The sequence below is a fragment of the Mangifera indica genome, chromosome 11 (genome assembly GCF_011075055.1).
Source record: "Mangifera indica cultivar Alphonso chromosome 11, CATAS_Mindica_2.1, whole genome shotgun sequence".
Taxonomy (NCBI): Eukaryota; Viridiplantae; Streptophyta; class Magnoliopsida; order Sapindales; family Anacardiaceae; genus Mangifera; species Mangifera indica.
Window position 1 is genome coordinate 9,498,989 of NC_058147.1, and position 21,798 is coordinate 9,520,786.

The 21,798-nt window shown below is 32.6% G+C and overlaps 2 protein-coding genes across 3 annotated transcripts; one reads left to right on the forward strand and one right to left on the reverse strand.

Moving 5' to 3' along the window:
• The first annotated feature begins 7,186 nt into the window (after positions 1-7,186).
• Positions 7,187-9,814, forward strand: LOC123229811 (beta-amyrin 28-monooxygenase-like). The gene is made up of 3 exons (XM_044655787.1): positions 7,187-8,288; positions 8,837-9,024; positions 9,438-9,814. Exons 1-3 carry the CDS (start codon positions 7,307-7,309, stop codon positions 9,735-9,737), a joined length of 1,470 nt encoding a protein of 489 aa, XP_044511722.1. The 5' UTR covers positions 7,187-7,306; the 3' UTR covers positions 9,738-9,814.
• Positions 9,815-9,921: 107 nt separating this feature from the next.
• On the reverse strand, positions 9,922-15,126 carry LOC123229812 (tetratricopeptide repeat domain-containing protein PYG7, chloroplastic-like). Of its 2 annotated transcripts, XM_044655789.1 has the most exons (7): positions 14,928-15,126; positions 14,173-14,259; positions 12,570-12,621; positions 11,554-11,846; positions 11,214-11,360; positions 10,200-10,492; positions 9,922-10,051 (listed from the first exon to the last, which is right to left on the reverse strand). In XM_044655789.1, the coding sequence occupies exons 1-6, from the start codon at positions 15,000-15,002 to the stop codon at positions 10,211-10,213; spliced, it is 936 nt and encodes a 311-aa protein (XP_044511724.1). In that variant the 5' UTR covers positions 15,003-15,126; the 3' UTR covers positions 9,922-10,051; positions 10,200-10,210. The 2 variants fall into 2 exon arrangements, with proteins under 2 accessions (XP_044511724.1, XP_044511723.1); XM_044655788.1 differs by lacking the exon at positions 9,922-10,051 and having other exon boundaries at positions 10,090-10,492; positions 14,928-15,125.
• Positions 15,127-21,798: the final 6,672 nt, after the last annotated feature.

Sequence of the window (21,798 nt, forward strand, 5' to 3'; positions counted from 1 at the left end):
CTGACAACTCTATATCCTTATCCATGCACTGTCTCATGGCCTCAGATTACAAAGCTCAACTGAAAGCCTCTAAAAAAGTCTTGGGAAGATAATCTCCCATCATCACATCTTTAGTTATGTCTGGTTTTAGCCCTCTTATGAACATGTTCAGATTACCTCTCTTTGAACCCACACCAAAAGCATACTTAGCCAATGAGTTCAGCTTAGTTGAGAACTCTTTGATTGACATTTTCCTCTACCTCATGTGGAAGAACTTTTAGGCTTATCCCTGATCCTTAGTTTGGCCCTTCTTCTAACTAGGGACCTCTGGGGCATCTTTATTCAGTATTTTGGATCTTCTCATCCTAAAATTATAATAACCTTTAGACATATATTACTTTTAATCTAAAACAGGTCTATTATACTTATAACAGTAGGTATACAAGGGCGATCAACTTTGTATGAGGGGTTACTTTCTTACATAACTCTATATACATTTTTCAAACACATAAAACTTTTCACTTTTTTGGGTATGAAGATCATGCTCTAATATCATAAATGTAACATCCATTTCTAGATATATTCCTCTGATGGGAATATACTAAAAGAGACATACACAATTAGACTGCTTGAAAAATTTAATACATGATCATAAATATAAAGTATGCAAAAGGTGATACAATAAAAACATTTTATTAAACAATGTTTATAAAACCACAAATGTCTGAAAATACTGATAGTAATAATAATGATAATAAAACAGTAATAGTAGTAATGAAAATATAAGTCTAATAAACTGAATAATAAAAACCTCTCTCCTCATATAGCTGCTCGCTAGACCGCTAGATCCCCACTTGTCTTACTATTCACCTTTACCTGTAAAACGTACAAAAGGAAACATGTAAGTAAAACTCAATAAGTGGAGATCTTTCGACATCCATGTCTATTAAATCATCTAACAACAAAATTCGTATTTCATTTAGAAGCTAACTATTATCACATTAAAACACCTTGGTGCCCTAACATAGATTATCCACGGAAATTATAGAGACCCAAGATGGAATCGACATATCTAATACCTAAATAAAAGTGGTTATAGTGCCTCATACACATGTCAAATGACCTATTAGCTATCTAATTAGGACACCCTGATCATACGGGGAAATCTCTAAGAGTAGCTTATTTCCTTACAGTATAAGTTTTTTAGAAATACTAACTAAGCATCTGAAGATGACCTCTATCTTAGGTATATTTCTGGTTCATCTCACTAATCACGTGAGGAATATCTAAAATCCATATCCTTACCATGCAAATATAAGCTAAACTGGATGGCTATCCATCGAGTGTATGATGTATTTCATAGGTATCCAACCTTATTTTTTTCACAAATATCATCACTTACACACATAGTTGATCACTATTTAGTTGTGTGATACTAGTGATAAGATTGCTAACTTTTTTACTTAGATTCTATTTGATCTGACTCTTTGCCATCATCCACATTAGTCGAACACCTTATCTATGTCTTTTTTCGAATTATTTATCCTTTATTTGCTCATTATTCTTCTTATATAATTTTCCCCTTTTATGCATATAGCCTAGGGTATAATTGTCTTTTGACTTTGTCTAGGGGTACACGGTCGTGTGTGTTTCAACCTATGTCTATGTGCCTTTTGAACCATTTAATGGGAATCTAACACTTAGCACATGATCATGTATAAAGTAGATGCACATAGGGAGTTAATCTAAACACACTTCTGTGTACTTGGATCCATGTGTCCTTTAGCACACATTGTCCACTTTTGAAAAACCACACATGGGCATGTATCCTATACCACATGACTTTGTATTTCTTCCCTTAGAACGAGTGTGAGATCTTCAGGTTTTCAAAATTCTAGAATGAGACACAAGCTTGTACAAGACCATACACGATTGTGTATCATAATTTGGAAATCGCACCCTAGGGTTTCTATGTTTTGTTTATCATAAATCCAATAAGATTACTTCTTTTAGGGCATAAACAGAAGTCTCTACACACCTTAAGCATGATATTCATACAATTTATTTAAGCAAAGTATACATACATGGCTTTTAGACATCAATCAATAAAAAACTAAACCTTTATACAATCAATAGGTTAAATATGCATATAACTCTATGTTCACATTCATTATCAACTACATTAATAGAAAACATTACTACTCTATTTGAAAATCCTTGGATCATGTATATAACAGAATTATTTCACAAAATCACATGATCAAACAAAGTAAGCCGCTCCATTTACTTGGATTTTTATGATAAAGCCTCTATTGCATAGCTATGATGATTTTGATGATCATTGGTAACTACACAAGTAATGGAAATACTTCATTTCTCTCTCACACTCTCTACTTTCTATGACTAGAAAAGATAATACAAGAGAGTTAAGGTTATTACACTTTTATTTTAATTTTTGGAAGCAATACACATGCATGTATAAAGCATACAAAACCATGTATGTAATAAGGCAACTTCTTGTTTTGTCGTGATCACAATATAATCCACTTATTGACTTTCTACTGACTATACACGATCATGTATATCTTCATACATGGGTGTATACTATTGAAATTTAAAGAAATCATCGAATTTAAAACTAGGAAAAAGATTGAAATGCCCTTAGACTTAGTTGTGGGTGTTACATAACATTTCCCAACAAAAAACAACACTACCCCTAGTATCATATATGTCTTTGAGGAGATCTTTCCCCAAGGAAAAAATCATTGTCCACAACACCTTTAAACTCTACTTGTTCCTATTATCAGTGCTAATGATGAACTTTTCCATGCACCTCCTACAATATTGAACATACAACCTCAGGAAGGCCTACCTCATCTTAACAAATCAATGAGGTAGGAATTCCTTGTTATTAATAAAAAGTATTCTATTATTCATGCTTGTTCATATTTAACATAATATGTTTGTACGAATAATATGTCCTTAAAATTGTAGAATCGTGATAAGAAAATTATAAGACTGATCGTGAAAATCTTATATACATTATATGTTTATTCTAGAAATGTCCGTAATCCTAATATTATTATAACCAAGGGCATAAGAAATAATGATGAGATTATCATAATATTGAATGACCCCATCAAAAGGTGATGACATTTTTCACGTGTCAAAATTGTTATCTGATAGTTTGGTGCAACACATGGGTACACATTATAGATGTGTGCATAAAATAGACTAAACAAAAGAATTTTCATACAGTAGATTGCTCCTATGTCTATGAAATATATCCTCTCACTCACGGGTGTATATGGGAGTTGATTCAAACTCTAAGGCAAATGATTTTTTGTGATATTCCTAGTATATAAAGGGTGGATTGAATTTTGGAATGAACTGAGCTTGTTAAATAAAATTGAAAAAGCTCAGTTTGAACTTTTACCTAACTATGAATGACTATTCATAGATCATAAGCACCTGTTTATGATGAGTAAAGAGAATTACGATTAATAAATGACCATTCATAATGTTCACTATTTATAAGAATGCGAATTTAGAATTCGAGAGTGACTCTTTGCAAACCCTAACAATCAAGCACCCATCCCAATATACAGACACTATTCACATAGCCTTAGTAGCTTTTAGTAAATAGTTCTAGCCACTTTCAATTATGTTTCACATGAATACCAAGGTGTCGCCTCATATTTTGGGTTTGATAAATGTTCTCTTTGCCACGTGATGATTTAGAAAAGCCATCCATCATAGTTATTGTATTTTTAAACATCCTATGTTTGTTGAATAACATGTTCATGAAATTATTCACTAAAATGTGATCACCCTTAGAGATTCGAGTTTTTCTTTGATTTTATTATCTATTCCATTGATGACCTAGAAAAACCCAACATTCCTAAGCATAGGCACCCCATGTGATGATATTTCAGCTAAAACCTTTCTCAAGCAACTACAACAAATTACCATCTGTTGCAACCTTAACCTTGGTCACATAAGCCCTTTGTCATTATTTTCATTTTTAACCATGCTCTCATGTTTTTCCTTTATATGAATTAAATCATCTCTCAACTGGATTAGAAAAAGTGCTAGAAAGCTACAATGACAAATAAGTTAGTCACACAAGATCATTGAAGAGATAACTAAACAACCATCTAAAAAAAAATTACTTACGAGAAGCCCTCGAGACATAACTCAAAGATCCTTCCAAATGAGCTCTCCACCTACACCTTCAGCCTAGCACCAAGGACACAAGTGATTTTCTCACACTTTTCTTTGGTGGGATTCCAATGTATAATATAAGGAGGACTTGAGCATTAAGTCCACCAAAATAGAATAAGCCTAAGAAGACTCATTTGACATGTCCGCATTAGGAAAGTCAATACATTGTAAGACACCTTCGTGCATTGATGAAGGGTACATAATCTCATCTATTACAGTGGCAGGAAAGCATGTGCCCCTTACCAACTAATTTGGAAAGCCATATGGATGTTCATCCATCATATCATCTCCTTTCATAGAGGACTCAAGCTTCCCTCTTTCTTATACTAGGAAGAGTGTTATGTCGCCTCATCTTGCACCTATATAAATTCAACAAAACAAATCATACCACCGACAATTGAAGACTCATGGAGTTGAATAACTCATTGTTTTTATTAGAAGACCAAAAAAAGTAACAAGGAAAGAATTGTTTGAAGCATGAGAGACTTAAGCCAACCCATTTCCTTTTATAGCCAAATCAAGGGAACAAATAGGAACCAATCTTGACCATTCAGTGTAGTGCCCAAACACATGTAAGTCATTTGTTAATGCAAACAACATACATCCAACCATATTGCATTGGAAAGTGGAATGATGAGAATGATACACAGATCAAAACGAATGGAATTATAATGGTGCCAACAAAGATGTCTTTATTACAAAGATATGACAAAATGATTCATGCAAGATAGATAGCAATTGAAGTTCTAGACATCCTCCTTGCATTCCCAGAACTAAGAGTAATTGTTATATGATATACTCCAACTCGTAAGATATTTTCCTAAGAGTCTTTTCCAGAAAACTTGCTTAAGCAACTACAATTAGCAACTGGTCACAAAACTATCAATCAAAGAGTGTCTCTTATTTGCCTAATGACATAGGTGCGGGTGGGTTTTCTAGCTAAGTCAATCGAAAGACCTCTTGTTAGAATTACACCAATTTAGAATCTTTCACAAGGATTTTCCTATTTTCTTCTATGACAATAATGAAAAGTGATCTCCTCATTTTCAATCAAGATAAGTATGATATTGTAAATATTTCATTTTAGTTCAATTAAAATAGGAATAAATTCATAGAATCACTTCTTAATTAAGAATCCCCTAATTATCTTGTTTGAATGTTGCTTCTCTCAATAACCATAAATATAAAGGACCACCAAAAGAGATATACACATAAAGACATAGAGACATCTAGACAAACACACACAAAGAAGGGGTTAGGAGAAACACATAAACACTTCACTATCTTCTGCATTAATCTCTTCATGATATACATATATACATTCGAAAAATAAATTAATAGTTACACAATAAACATATATATTCTTATCAATAAACCAAATCATATTAAAAAATTTATATCACATCTATTTATTTTTTTATTTTATTCATATGTCATTACAGTGACATTGAAATCTTATTAAAGCCTCATCGTTACTATAGTAACTTAATATGTACAAAACTCTGACATATGTTAATCAGTTTATAACGAGAAATCTGATCATGATCTGGCATTCAACTCAAGCACCGGATGATCTTCCAGATCCTTTTAAAATTTCAAGAGACTCTTTTTTTGGTTTTTCTGGTAAGTAAATTTCAAGTGATTTAGCCAAAACCATTAACCTTAGAAGCTTCTATTAATATTTTATGATTTAAACTTAATAATCAAAACTGGCTGCTAACCGCAGGGTGGGCAGCCAGTGACGGCTTCAATTGGAATGGCTGGGGTTGGAAGTCAAATCGGTGCTACAATTTCATTCTATTAATTGGTCATTTTGTTTGTATCTTAAATCTTATATATTATTTTTAATTTAGTATAAATTAATTAGTGACATATGGATTTTCTTAACATTTATCCCATATAATTTAAAATAATAAATCATAAATATTATTATATCTCTATTTGATCAAATATTTAATTGTCGTTATTTTTTGAATGTTCAAATTAGAATTTATTTCTTCCTGATTTAATATTCTTAACCTTTCTTTTTCAGGTATAAGTCATAGTCAGAACATAGAAATTAGTTCAATTAAAAAAAGAAGAACAAGAAGAGTGGTCTTACATGTGCTTTGAGTGTTTTTAATATTTAGACCTGACTATCTATTGTTATTACTTTAGGACTTTTAGATTGGCGTAGATAAAAATTATTTTGGTAATTTTTTTTTATTATTTATATTAATTTATTTGATTTATAAGTAATAAAAAATTATAAAAGATATTTTTATTATCATCTTCACTTTAAGAATTAAAATATTATTAAAGTAATTTTAATTTTATCATAATTATATTTTTATTTACTAATTTTTAGAAAATAATAACTCTATTTTTAATTAATAAAATAAATAATATAAAAAATATTTTAGAATAATTATACTTAAGAATATTTAAGTAAAATAATAAACTAGTATTTTTTTATTAACTCTAACAAAAAATAATAATTATTTATATACCAAATTTTATCAAATATAAGAATCATTTTTACCTAATAATATTTAATGTAATATATTTTTAAGATAATTTTTTAATTTTAATAATAAAATATTACATAAACCAAACATATCCGTAGGATAATATTATATATATAAATAATGTATATAAATTTATGCATAAACGATGATATATCACTATATGATTAAATATTATTTTATTTTTAATTTAAAATTATCTAATTATATAATAATATGTTATTATTTATATAAAAATTTATATATATTATTTAAACATATAATTTTATTATTACATTTTTATATATAATTGCCATTTTGAATTGTCAGGCAGCCCAAATTGAATTGTCATCAAAAGAGAGAGACACGACCATGACTAAAATTGCATTTATGCTGAGAGAGAAATTCTTTGCTTTGAAAGTAAGTCCAATCTAACTGTATTGGGACAGAAAAAGTAGTGAACAGTCTTCTACTTTAATGTTTTCAGTAACTTCCTGGCATGCCTGCAACAGCTGGTAGCACGAGAATAATCCCAATATTGGCCTATAAATGTCCCAAGTCCAACCCTTTCTTCAACCACTGCCTCAACCCATCTCTATAATCTCCACAAAACAACACAAATGATGGAAATCTTCTCCCTCTTCCTCCTTCTAGTAATACTCTTCATCTCTTTTACCATTTTCTTCTTCTTCTCCAAAGCATACAAAACAAATCCCACAAATGAAAACCTCAAACTCCCACCGGGAAGCACAGGCTGGCCCATCATCGGTGAAACTTTTGAGTACATTAAAATGGTAAGAAAAAATTGCATCGAAAACTTTATATCAGAGAGGCAAAAGAAATACCAATCCAAGATTTTCAAGACCTCTTATATCGGCCAAATCATGGTGTTCATGTGCACACCGGAGGGGAACAAATTCCTCTTCTCCAATGACAGCAAACTTGTCAAACCATGGTACCCCAAAACCTTCGACAAAATTTTCGGTCAGTCAGATAACACTTTAAGTGAATCACCGGAGGAGATCGCCAGCATCCGGAAAACGGTTGCCACATTCTTCAGCCAGCCGGAAGCACTTCGAAAAAACTTAGGAATTATTGAAGAAATAGCAAAAGAGCACCTGCAAAAGTTCTGGGATGGCAAAGAAGAAGTTATAGCTCATCCACTACTCAAGAACTTTACCTTCACTTTATCCTGTAGATTATTGTTAAACGTTCGGGATTTGGAGACCATCAAAGAGCTCGAGAAGCTGTTTAGCTGCATAATGGCTGGGATCATCTCTTTGCCTGTAGACTTTCCGGGGACAAAGTTCAATCGGGCAATTAGGGCATCAAAGGAGATTCGGAAGAAGTTTGAAGTTATTATAAGGAAGAGGAAGGTTGAGATTATGGAGAATGTTGGTAAATGGGAAGATTCATCAAAAGATTTCTTGACATTGTTCATAGTTCAGAAACTGAAGGATAATAAAGAGGTGATTGAATCAGAACTTGCAGTAACGATATTGGGGAACATAGTTGCTGCTCATGACAATTCAAGCACCACTTTATCATCAATTCTCAAGTATCTTGCAGAGCTACCTGAAGTTTATGAAGAAGTCTATAGAGGTATTTATGCTATCTAAATTTATTTAATTTGATTCAACATGTCCCTCCCAAATTTGAAATTAGGGTTTAGAAGTCGATGTTCTAAAGAGATATTTGAGTGCAAATCTTGAAATAATACTAAAAGTTAAAAACATTGTTTTCATCTTTGGTCAAACCATGATGATTATGTCTCCTACTGGACATCTTTATATATATATATATTTTTTAATAAAGATTTTGTTAATTAGTAGTGACAAACAGTTTATTATTGCCATTCAACACTAAAATAAAAAAAATAATTTTATTTTCTTTATAGGTAATATAAAATGTAATATAATTACTTCTTTTAATTTACATATTAAAAAATTATAATTATTTATTTTTTGTTTTTTATAATAAAAATTTATCCGAACTAAATACATCCTTAGAATATGGAAAGCTCTGAAATCTAAAAAGATAGAAGGGTACGTTGATCATGCGTGGGAGATTATATATGAAAATATCGATAAATTATTGTGCATAAACTAATTTTCTGAACAATTTCTCCTTTGTTTTTATGTTTGGTTCAGAGCAAATGGAGGTAGCAAATTCAAAAGGAAATGAAGAGGCATTGAGTTTGGAGGACGTAAAAAAGATGAGCTACTCATGGAATGTTGCAAGTGAAGCCTTAAGATTGCAACCAACAACAGCATCAACTTTCAGAGAGGCCATTACTGACTTCAACTTTGATGGATATCGAATTCCCAAAGGATGGAAGGTAATCTAAGCTACAACACTTTTTCAACTAATTGGTGCCACGTGTATGGGCCAGCCACGAACATAGGCCCATAACCGGCTCCATGCCTTGAAACCATACGAGAATCACAACGTGGCTCAGGCCTGCCCCGATGCGGGTCTAGCGTCGGGAGTGTAGCATTATGCCACAATATACTTGACAACAATAATAAAATTATATATACAAATAAACTATACAATTTTGTTTGTATATATAGTATCATTCTAATGAATACCATTGCCTTCTTTTGCCCCCGGAAACAAGAAGAATTTTATTACTTAGATACTGATCCTGCGTTGGTCAAGCCTTATTTTTTTTAGTGTCTACATAATGCACCTCTTCTAGATATTGCATTTTCTAAAACTAATCAGCCATTTTTTCTTGATATTTGACAGCTGCATCGAGCGGTACATGCCACGCATAAAAACTCAGAATATTTCCCAGAGCCAGACAAGTTTGACCCATCAAGATTTGAAGGGAATAAAATTGTCCCTTACTCGTATGTGCCATTTGGGGGAGGTGCTCATATTTGTCCTGGAAGAGAGTATGCTAGATTACAAATACTTGTCTTCATGCACCATTTGGTCAAAAGATTTAGGTGGGAGAAGGTGTTCCCTGATGAGCAAATGATACGGAACCCAATTTTAGTGCCGGCCAAAAACCTCCCAATTCGGCTTCATCATCATCTTGAGTAATCAGATTTTGTTTTTGCTGGCCTTTTGTATTTCTTATTTGATGTTTTCAATCAATCTTATGATACCGTTTAGAACTAGTGTTTTAGTAAATAAATAGGTAAATATAAAATACCCTAAAATATATATATATATATATATATATATATATATATATAAAATAAAACGTGTTTCTCTAATCATCTCCTTATATGTTCTATGTCCTTTCCCTCTCCTTGATTCTAGATTTCCTTTCTCTGTGTGCTCTTTATCTTCATCTTCTTATTCAATTATTTGAGTCCACATCATCTTAATCAACACTGAAAATATTTGCTCTACTGCATAAGTTTCGAAACACAATATTAGAGTCATCACATCTTAAATATTGATTGTTTTCATTGCTTCATAAATTGGAACAAGCAATTTATGGAATCAAACTTTGCAGAAGATAAATAAGGTTGAAATCAACAACGGGGTCAGTCTTACCGGGACAAAAATCACCTGTCTTTTGATTTGACAGGGACTCCTTTGTAAAGTTTCACACGATCCTTTAATGCATCTCGTCGAGGCCGTGCCACCTTATTGTTAGGATCGAAAAGTAGCACTTCTTCAAATGCCTTGAGAGCTAACTTCAAGTCTTTCTTCTTTTCATAGGCATCACCAAGGTTGTTCCACGCTGTGACATAGCCCGGTTGGAGCTTCACAGCAGTTTCAAACTGAGTGATTCCTTTCTCGAGCTTTCCATCACGTATATAACTGACACCAAGAGCATTGTAAACCTGTCCAAATAGTTTCTGATACATCATTTACTTCTAAATAAACAAATAGAGTATAACTTAAAAATCAAACTATGTGTATCTATTTTAAGTACACAAATAAATACACGTTTATATATGTCATCATATGATTTGATGATTTTAAATTAAAGATAAAATAACATACAATCACGTGATGACACGCATAAGTGTATACATATTTGTGTACTCAAAATGAGTATAGATAGTATTACGCATAACTAAAACATAAGACCTATGACAACTCTTAGTGACTACCTGTCGACGTCAATCACAAGATATATAGATGATAACTAACAAATGATTAGAACTCTAAACATAATCAGTGTGATTCAAGTGCTGATGCTGATTGTGGTCTTGCAATAACATAATGCATAATTTCTTAGCTCCACTGAACCCAATCTATTGCAGTTTTATGATTGTTATCATACAATTCAATATCAGAATTTACTATCATGATGGTTAATGGATGGTAGGACAAAAGATACCCAAGAGAATACTTCAGATCAAGGCAAGAGAGATTGTAAGGCTCTACACAAATGCTATGGCTTTAATTGAAACATCTTTTTGGTTAGACTACCACAGATAGATGGTAAGCAACCTTAATACACAGCAGAGATCTTGTAATCATCACTGCTTCTCACTTGCTTAGTAATATGCAACAAGGAAATTGACAAAATGAAATGCACAATGCTTATAATCATACCTGGGCGAGATCCTGATCATCTCCGTCCCATTTTTCAACAGCCTGAAGTAAGTACTTAGTAGCAGCTGGGTAAAATTTCCTTCTCAACATCACTGCACCAAGTTCAAAAAGCTCGGTTGCACTGGCATCACCACTTCTCACTTGCTCCTGAAACCAAAAGGAAACAAGAAAATTAAGAATTATGTGACTAACTACAGCAAGGTTCCACTGTCCACATTGCATTTTCGTTCTAATAATATTAACTTGTAGCCAGCAAAAGCTTATGAAGGCTGTGTAGAAATTCAATATAAGATAATGGAAATTCATTCAGAAGACACACAGTAAGAAAACAGGCTCTCACCTGTAATTCTTTAGCAGAAAGGTCAAGTTCTCTACGTACAAGGACTTGACGAATCACAAAGAAGGTACCAACTCCAAGCAAACCTAATAGTAAAAGTAGATAAGATAGCTGAATTCCCAATTCAAATAACTCCCCAACTTCATAAATCACTTCCGGTCTGACATTTTCACCCGCGTTTGCTAATTGTGCAGAAATCAACCATGAGCTGGACCCAATTGAGAGTCCAGATCTGTGACTTATTAGCCTTTTCACAAATAAATTCTCCTCAATGGTCAAAATATTCCTGAAGGAATCTGCAATTGAAGGCTGATATTAAAAGATGATACCTTATATAATAATTCATAAATGTACAGCCTAGGGCTAAAAATGTGTTTGAAATATTTTACATGCTGGTAAATCTATAAAAAGACAATCTTATTCTATCATAATACTTCAATGCAAAAGTAGTCCCCTAATATTAGACAATATAATCAACAAAAGGTAACACAGAGGCCTTGATCGGGCAGAGCAACATTATTCAGTCAAATCTTCAACAATGATCTGATTAACCAGGAGAGTTATGAGGTTTAGCCATTTCTAAGTTCATCCAACTAAGTCAGTTGACTCTAAAATATGCAAATTCATAAAATGATAAAATAAATAATCATACACATATTGGGATGATTATTGACCCCTAATAACGTAAGGAATACTGAATACTGACTGAAATACAAGCTTTGACTCTCAAAATTAAGAAGATCAGAGCAGATCAATAAATCCTTTGAAAGGAAGTTAAACTGCTAAAGTGTCTGAAAAACCTGATTCTAGAATATAGAATGAACATCAACTGCAGGTTTTTAGAATCGTTTAAGCAAGAGAGAATGTACATGCCAAGAACAACACCCAATCAGGCTTCTATTATGCTGAATGACTAACAATTTATGGCAAATTGTGTAACCTTAGCTAAATCCAACTACACAAAGCTGACTAAAATCAGATAGTATATAAAAATAACAAAAGGGTAGAAACAGAATTACTCTCAAACTTTTCCAGGCTATAAGAATCCTTATCCAATTCCCTTTGATGTATCTGCCTTCATCAACAATAGATTTTTAATTAGTAACTGATAACAGACAGGTAAAAACATTAGCCAAGTTTCTACCAGGAGAAATTTCATATAAGCTGAGAGAGAATTATTCCTTGAGCTTACTGCGATATGATAGTAGGAAGCACAACAATAAACTCAAAATATGTAAAATCTTATAGAGCTATATAGATTAGCAAGCTGCCATGCTTTACTTTTTTCACTGCTATACTTCATTTTTCTTTACTGATTCTGAGTCTTGAAAATTCATTTACATGTCTCAGCTGATCATGACCTTGATTGGATAATTTGTGTCATAAAATAGATGAATTCACGTGGATCTATTTTTCACAAGCCCCATACACACACAGAGGAGTGGCAACTAATTCCATCCAAATAACAAGATCACTCTTATTTATTTCTGATTTCATTAGTCTGCTCTAATTAGAATGAGTAAAAGAAGTCCATATATACCTATAAATTGTAGTATATTTTAGGGCTCTTACTAGAAAATAAGGATGCCAAGCATCTTCATTCTCCAGTTGTGCTAACTTTCATACCAATGAATAAGTTTGTGTAAATTGTTGTGACTGAATTTTTGGCTTTTATGTTAATTCTATATACATGGTAATCTTCTCCTAGTGACTACAATCACTGATCATCTTCTGTAACAGCTATAACTCATTTAACAAGTGAATCCTATTATGTTTTCTTTTTTTTGGTATATAATTAGTATTATACTTTGACTACCTATTAAACACAATTTCAGCCTTGCTACACCATACTTTCATAACTACTTCATTGCAAATCAGATGATAATGGGGAACAAAACAATATCAATGGGTAACATTATATTTTCTCTTTTGATGGCATATTTTAGTCACCTTACTTTTATAATACCTATGAAATACAAATTTGACACAGATGCTACAAACTAATATTGTCACTTCACTACAAAGTTGATAATAAAAAGATATATCAACCTTAAATCACCTAATTTCTCTCTCATGTTGTTTTGCTGCCAATCTCATTTCTTAATTTCAAGTTGGCATAGGATGCTATGATATAATTTTAGCAATAATAGACCTCAAACCGTTTGAGGAGGAATAGAGGTATCAAATCTATGAATCCCATTAACATGCACAAACCACAGGATATGGGCATTCCAACTAAGAAAGGGAACCAACCAATCAAACACCATGGGGCATCCTTCCCCTGGTTTACCAACAATGAACTGAGAACATGTGTTGTGAGATTTCAGATTTCAACCCCTACATACAAACTTTTCAGCAAAAATAAAAGAATAAAACTATTTAGTCAAATAAATCTTACTAACTTATCCATACAAACTCAGATGGAAACATATGATTGAGTGATGCGATTATTTACTTTTTCCCTCACTTAAAATTTACTCAATCATGCTATCACATCATATTGTATAAATAAGTTAATAAGATTTATTTATATATATAGTGTTACTCAAAATAAAAGTAAAATAATAGCAACTTCCATAAGAACTAGCATCACTGAAGCATAGACACTATCATAACACTCACCTGTAAGTTGCAAATTTTAGTAACTTTTAGTCCACGGCCAGCTCTGGAGGCCATCAAAATTGTTGCACTACAGGGGTGAAAGATATCCTGGGCAGAAAAGAGAACCATTAAGAGCAATAAAAGTATACTAAATAATAAATTAAAAAAAAATTTTATGCGTTGAAAAATAACGGACATCTTACATAGTGAATGTATTTCATTTATGAATACAATATAAACTAAAAACAAAAACAGTAATGCTTTAAAGTTAAAATACAAACTAATTTGGTATTTTTTTTTAATTACCATCTCGCTCGTCTTCATTTCTTGAGCACTTATTTAGTTGACTTCTCTGCATTTTTTTACTCATTTTTCCCGCATCATATTGTAAACCAAGTTTGTATCTCCCGGATGTACAAACAAATTATAAACAAAGTTTGTGAAATATTTTACTCAGAACAGCAAATCCAAATAGTAAATTTCTACTTGGATGAGACACGAACAAGTAATATATTAAAACAAAGACGAGCTAATCATTATCCAATAGAAAATCTTCAACAGGTAACCAAGTTGTAGCTACAAAATTCGAAAAATAAAAAAGTAATTCTTCTAGTCTCATGTTTTATCAGTGTGATTTTCTTCTTCCTCTTCGTTATAGCTCAAAATTATGATTTTCGACTTACAATTCTATAGACAAAATCAAATATAAGTAGCAAGTAGCGAACAATTTACAGAAATGATTAAAACAAGAATGAGAAATCGAGTAGGAAAATTACTTGAAGAGAGAGATTCTTCCGCCTCGAGTTGAATGAATGAGAAAGTGGAGATGAATTCGTCGTTTGTAAAAGCATTTTTTTCTTTTTTCGCTGTTAACGGCTTCTTCTTCAAAGCATCAGCTCTCACACTCTCAGAGTTCGTTACTGCTTCAAGATAAAGTTTGATAAAATAAGGTAACCTAAGGCCGTGTTTGGTCTCGTAAACGCCAAAGCGCTTATTTTTTAAATGCTTTATCTTGAAGATAATATTTCATTTTCAAAATTCTGTACGAAGGGCTCGGTGGTTGGTAATTCATCCCATTTATTGCTGACAAGACAAGTAATGAGATTTTAGTAATAATTATTACCAAAATGACTAACAAGTAAAATAGGCAGTGTTGAAATTTTGTCGGAGCCAACTCTAAGTATGGGTTGGTTCAGGTTTAACTTGAATTTATCATTATTCATTTTAGTTAAATTTTCGTTGATCAAAGATGTCTTCAAAATGTTGTTGAGGGGATAAAAAGTATTATTAGTGGGATAATACTATTATCAAAAAAATAAATAATGTTCATAATATAAATAGTATCATTAGTAAGTTGAACGATATTATAAAAAAAAAGATCGAATCTGAATCAAGCTATCAAATTCAACTTAAATTGAATCGAATGCTAATTTGAGTTAAGTTAGCTCAATTCTAGCCTATTGTTTACCTCTAAATATATAGGTAATCTAATTACCACATTTATATTAGATATTAAAAATTATCAATTGTAATTAATCTTATTACCATTTTAATCTTCTTAAATTATTAGGATAAATGTTTTTATATTTAATTAAAATACAAGTAACCCTAGACAAAAATATTGTTATTCTAAATTAAAATTATCCTTCTATCACCCTCACCACCGCCACATTGTCACCACCACTGGTCAATTTCATCTCGAATGTCATGAGTCATCGATCTAGAAGCAATCATTGACATCGAATCACAATGAGAAGATGGTTTGAGCCCTGGCCACCACAACACACGCAATAGAGTCTTCAATTCAACCACCATATTTTGACTATTCCCTTATCATTTCTTCTCTTACACCCTAATGTTGATTTCCTAGAGTTTTACATGTTTTCACAAATGCTTTTTGTAACACCTACAAGTACGTCTCAAAGTTATTATAGTCATTTCTCACGTTTATGCATATGTATGTGAATTCAATAAATTATACATACCTATTTTGGATACACAAATATGTACACACTTATATATGTCATCATATGATTGAGTGATTTTGAATTAAAGATAAAACAACACCTAATAAAGTGAGACACATGTAGGCGTGTGCATATTTGTGTATCCAAAATGAGTATGCATAATATTGCTTATTTGAATTAAGTGAAGTATTGTGAAATTTTATCGAAGGGCAACCGTGCACAAGATGGGCATGTTTGTGTGTCTATTGTCACATCAGTCAGAGTTGCTAAGTGTCACGTTAGGCATAGTTTAAATGATGAAGCAATGTGTGTGAGGCATATGTCTATTCATGACATTGCATACTGACAATTTTAAAAATGCGTGTTAATTGTGTTTTAGGGATTTTTAATCCCTATCTAGATGTACGTAAACCTAGAAAGAAAAAGAGTGATTTTAAGTCTAATTGTAAAAGTATATCATAAAGGCTTCAACAAGGTATTTCAGCAAAGTTACAGACAGAAAAGGAAAAGAAAAGGAAAGTTGTTGACCAACTTTAATTTGCAACACTTGAAGAAAAGGTAAGTAGGGCTCTCTTACAATCTTGTTCATAACTTTTTAGTGGTAGATTGGGGTTCGATCCCTTGCCAAACATGAGTTAGAATTGCATGATTCATGTACTTATGATGGAAATTTATCTATGAAATAGGATTAAGTGTTGATTTTTTATGATTAATGTGATTGTGATATATATATATATATGCTACAGATGAATTTGAGTAATTGATGTGCAACTTAGATTAATGTTCTGATGATTTATTTATGTCATATGATTTGATGTTTAGTTTCAACTGTAAGCATGAGTTATGGTTATTGAGGAGTTTGATGTTTGGAACAACATCCTAAAGGTTGTAATTGGTGCATTTTGATTTGTTGAGGTACGTAGAAGTCTGATCTAGTTGGTAGAAACTGTGTAGAGACAATTAGGATGCAAAATAGGTTTGTTTTTCATGGTTTTAAGCATTATGAAAGGTTATGTAGCATGGGACACACACTCGTTCATGTTAAACCCAATTTTCACGATCAATTTTTCTAGCTTTTTGACAACTGTTGGACATTATTGACTAGTGAATAGTCAACTAGGGCACGAAGTTTCGTCTGTCTATGTTTTTAGCAATACCTTGTATTGGGTGAAACATCGAGAATACCTTTAAGATGTAAGCAGGTCGAAATGTGAGTAAAGTTTGAAAAGTTTAAGTTCGGAGTAAGGCACACACTCATCCTTAAGGGACACAAGCCCATGTATGTTCTAAAGTGGGCACGAGGAGACTGGGTGGTGAAAAAGGATTGTGCATGGCATAAAAGAAAATAGGTGCTCGTGTTCTTGAGAAACACACCCGTCCCTATTGTTCCAAGGTGACACGCCCTTGTAAGGATAATCGTGTCTCATGCACAAAGAAATAAACACTCATGCAGTTCATATAGGCAATGTATAGAAAGTTCAAGAGAACCAGACTAGATGTCCAAGAGATAATATATATGTTTCGGGTACGTATTAGTACCCAATGTGCTTAAGAGATGATATGATTATAAGGCACGAGTTATGTTTAAGGGTGAAAGTAAGATGAGCCCGAGGTGATCTGAGGCTCGATATGCATGCATACTAAACATCATAGGATCGTTACGAGGAGACACTATAAGTACATACTCCCTACACCACTCGGAATAAGGTTTTTTTTTTGTAATAAGACACTATACCCACAATAAGGTACTTGTTCGCAGTAAAGTCTAGTTATGATTATGTTCGATAGTCTAATAGTGGTGTAGGTAAGTGGACTACATAGTGAGTGCTCACATAGCTAAGGCGTCAAGTCTTTATATTCAATCTAATCCAATTAACCTAGTATACAACTAATGGACATAACCTACCATATAATAGTGTTTTCATCAAGAGATGATATGGTTACACCAATTAAGGATTTAAGGGAGTGATTCCTTAGTAACCTAGTGGGGCATAGTTGACTTGAGAGATATGTTATGTAGCTTAGAGGTTTTCGAGTTCAGTTAAGAGTCATTAGTGTTTTTACCAAGAGATGATACGATTACACCAATTAGGGATTCAGGGGAATGATTTCTTAATGACCTAGTGGGACATAGTTAACTTAAAAGATATGTTATGTAGCCTAGAGGTTTTCAAGTTCAATTATGAATTACATGACCCATTATCATCTTAATGAAAGTTTATGTATAAACTCTGGATGATAGAGTTACAATACGTTAAGCTAGACCTAAGGCCATTATAGGGATTATGTAAAAAGTTAGTAGTTGAGTCTCTTATATATCGAGTGGCATTTCACTTATTATCCTACTTTTCATGTGTACTAGTATGAGTGATTGTAACGGCTATGGTGTGAGCAATGGTCAACAAGAGTTAAGACTGCACGAGGGCATTTCTGTCAAGCATGATTATATTAATTTTATTTTCAAACTTAAGACTAAGTTTTTATTTGATGTATTAGCTATACTTTACATTTTATGTTTTGGATAATGTATAAGTTTTATTTATGGAGATTCTTTGTTATGTTTCCACGTTTTATTAATATAAGGATATTTTAGTAATTTTGATGTTTATGATGAAATTTTTTAGTATGAATGGTTAAGATTATAAGTAAATGCATGCACAAATATCCTATATAGTGGCATTTTTCTTTAGAGGGCAGTATTTCTAAAAGGGGTGTTACATCTTTTTTATTATTACCAATCAACATAGTTATGATTTATATGTGTTAATAAAGATGGTAATTCGACCCTCCAAACTAGCTTCCCCACCCACCCCTTCCCTTCCCAAATGGGAAAATGATTCCACCATAAGAGCAAGGATAAGGACAAGGTTGACAATTGTTAAAATCCCTTCATCATGGCTGGGGTGAGTACAAGGGTAGATATATCCTCACCCCATCCCCTCATCCCTCATTACTTCTTTCCTTCCTCTACATATCTCCTAAAATCCTAAATACTAAATTACCTTAAAATTTTTGAATCATTTACAAATATGTCATGACACATAATATATATTCTATTTTTTTTCTTTCTTCAAGAGGCAAAGAGGGGAATTCTTCTCATAAGGATGGAGAGGAATTTTCCACACAAGTAGAGGACATGAAGTTCTCATCATCCCTATATCAAGGACGGGGGACAAGAAAGTTCTCTCTTGCAAGGACGATAATTAAGGTATTTAATCTCATCTCATCCCGTTTTCATCCTACATGTCATTTAACTAAAATAATAAAGTATATAACAAGTAATCTATAGTGGTAGTAATCCTCAATTTTTAAAAGATTAACCAAATAAATAACCCGATAGGATAAAGGATTTTAAAGAGGTATATACACACACATTCTATAATTAATTTCCATAATTATATAATCAGTGTAATGAATCCAGATTAACTAAATTAATTATTGTTTAAGACGTATTTTATAGCAACATAAACTAGAAGTTTGGCCCAATAATTACTAAATATTAGTAGTATTTTTAGTGTTTATTTTCCTCAAGAAGCACATTTGTTCAATTTTTAAGTCTTACAAACTCTAATATTAATGTTAAAATCAATTTTCATTTTTTAGGATTTCTGTATATATATATATATATATATATATATATATATATATATGACACAAAGTGATAGCAAGCAACTGCATTTAAATGCGTATAACAATTAATACAAGTTGATTGATAGGCAAGTCTGTGTAACCTTTAAGTATGCTTGCTTTATATTTTCTTCCCTGTTCATCGGTGAAATCCTTAGGAAAGATACCGAGAACTATGCAACCATGGTGCCAAATTATGTTATATTCTTCAATGACTGCTCCATAAATCTTCATGTGCCTTGAGGTGACAGTGGATTGAGCCAAGCCATGTCAGCCGATTCTGATGTGGCTTGTCGGGCTCATGTGTTGGGTGGCTTAGCAAAATCTCAAAGGTCAGGGCATGGGCCACGGCCTCTTGACTATGCTCTAATGGGCCCTTAATGGGGCACTCAGAAAATGAATTATTTGTTTTTTATTTATATAAAATTAATTTTTTTGGCTTGTTATAATAGGGTTGCACCAAATGAGTTCGATCATAAAAAAATTAATAAAAAATTAACTACTATAATATTAGGTTGACTCATGAGTTTTATCCCATATCTTGGAGTTTTATGTGCCCATTCCGGGGCTGTGGGTTAACCAAACCCATTTAACACTTCTAATATATGTCAAAGGTCCATAAGTTTGATTACACTAGATGTTTTATAAGTGAGAACAAAAAGGCTTTCAATGTAAATCTGTAATCAGAGTTGCATAATATCACTCAGCAAACCAGGTTAACTTTGCAGTTTTTATGGTCCATGGATTTCTAGCAGGTAATAGGCCCCATTCTTGGAGAAGTTGATCTTGTTGGAATAGCTTGCCTAAAATTTGTTCTTTTAAGGTGCTTAATGGGGCAACTAAATGTACTAAATTTCAGATGCTGCGTGTAAGAAGTGGCTTAACTTTTAAGAAGGTATACAGTTGCTCATTGCCATATTGTTTGCAGGTTCTGTCGATGCAAGTCACAACAGACTCTAATAACGATGTGATCAAAGTGAATATATCTACATATGAAAGTAAAGCAGACGAGATGGTAATAGAAAGATTAAATTTACATTTCCAGGGTAAAGGCACTATTAGGAAATATTTCATTGAGACATGAAGAAGAGGGGCACTAAAAGGAGAAAACAATTTACCTCCTGAAGGCAAGAACTCGATAATTTCTGGGCAAGCAATGAGCATAGTCTACCCACAGTACTCACTGCCGCTGGCAGTTTTACGACCAAATCTAGGAACCACATCCCCATGTTTGATTTCAGGACTCCATCAACCTCATCACCCATAATGCATCCCACGTCATTTAAATCTCTCATTAGGTTAACATACAATACAGATATAGCCAGCTGATACAATGGGGAGAGCAATGGAAGGAACTGTCTTGAAGGGTGATGTAGACTTTCAGTCAACAGTAGCAGTATTCAGAGATCCAGATTATGAATAGAAATAATATCAGGAACAGAGAACATGCTTTTATATATTGTCCTTAATCATTACTCTTACAACTAAGAATTCTTTTTCTTACAACAAAACCTCAGGAAATTTTATCAACAAATTTCAATATCCTTTGATCAGTACAAAAAGCAGCCATGATATCTAAAATTTGGAACTTCATTTAATCACAAGATAACAGCATGCAACATATGACATGCCAAGTTACTAATGTGAATTGATCACCACCACAAGGTAGTATCCCGCTTATCTAATTCATAAACAAATGAATTTCCCACTCAATCAAATTATGGTAACTGTTGTTTAGCTGGGTTGGCTTCCATCAGTGACAGCCTAGGCAGGTTTACAACCCACTTAACTGAAGATGATTGGAATCCACCACAGTACACAGCAACATTTATCTGTAAAAAACACATATGGGCAACCTGTATTGAATCGCAATTTTAACTGTCAAAATATGACTATGATCCAAAATCAATTTAGTATTGGCAACCCAGTCTAATGAATCTAATACGAACTAAATATTTTTTTTCCAATTTTATTTTATCGGATACTTCACGATGTCAATATCACTGACACCTAAAAGCTATAATTTCAACAATCATTGGCAAGAACACCAAGG

Bases quoted from the DNA above. Each gene is read 5' to 3' on its own strand.
- LOC123229811 (XM_044655787.1), top strand. From the start codon at position 7,307: ATGATGGAAATCTTCTCCCTCTTCCTCCTTCTAGTAATACTCTTCATC. The intron at 8,289-8,836 runs GTATTTATGCTA...TGTTTGGTTCAG, and splicing joins TTATGAAGAAGTCTATAGAG to AGCAAATGGAGGTAGCAAAT. The intron at 9,025-9,437 runs GTAATCTAAGCT...GATATTTGACAG, and splicing joins GAATTCCCAAAGGATGGAAG to CTGCATCGAGCGGTACATGC.
- LOC123229812 (XM_044655789.1), bottom strand. From the start codon at position 15,002: ATGCTTTTACAAACGACGAATTCATCTCCACTTTCTCATTCATTCAAC. The intron at 11,361-11,553 runs GTGAGAGCCTGT...TTTTGGTTTCAG, and splicing joins TTTCTGCTAAAGAATTACAG to GAGCAAGTGAGAAGTGGTGA. The intron at 10,493-11,213 runs GTATGATTATAA...CTATTTGGACAG, and splicing joins ATGATCAGGATCTCGCCCAG to GTTTACAATGCTCTTGGTGT.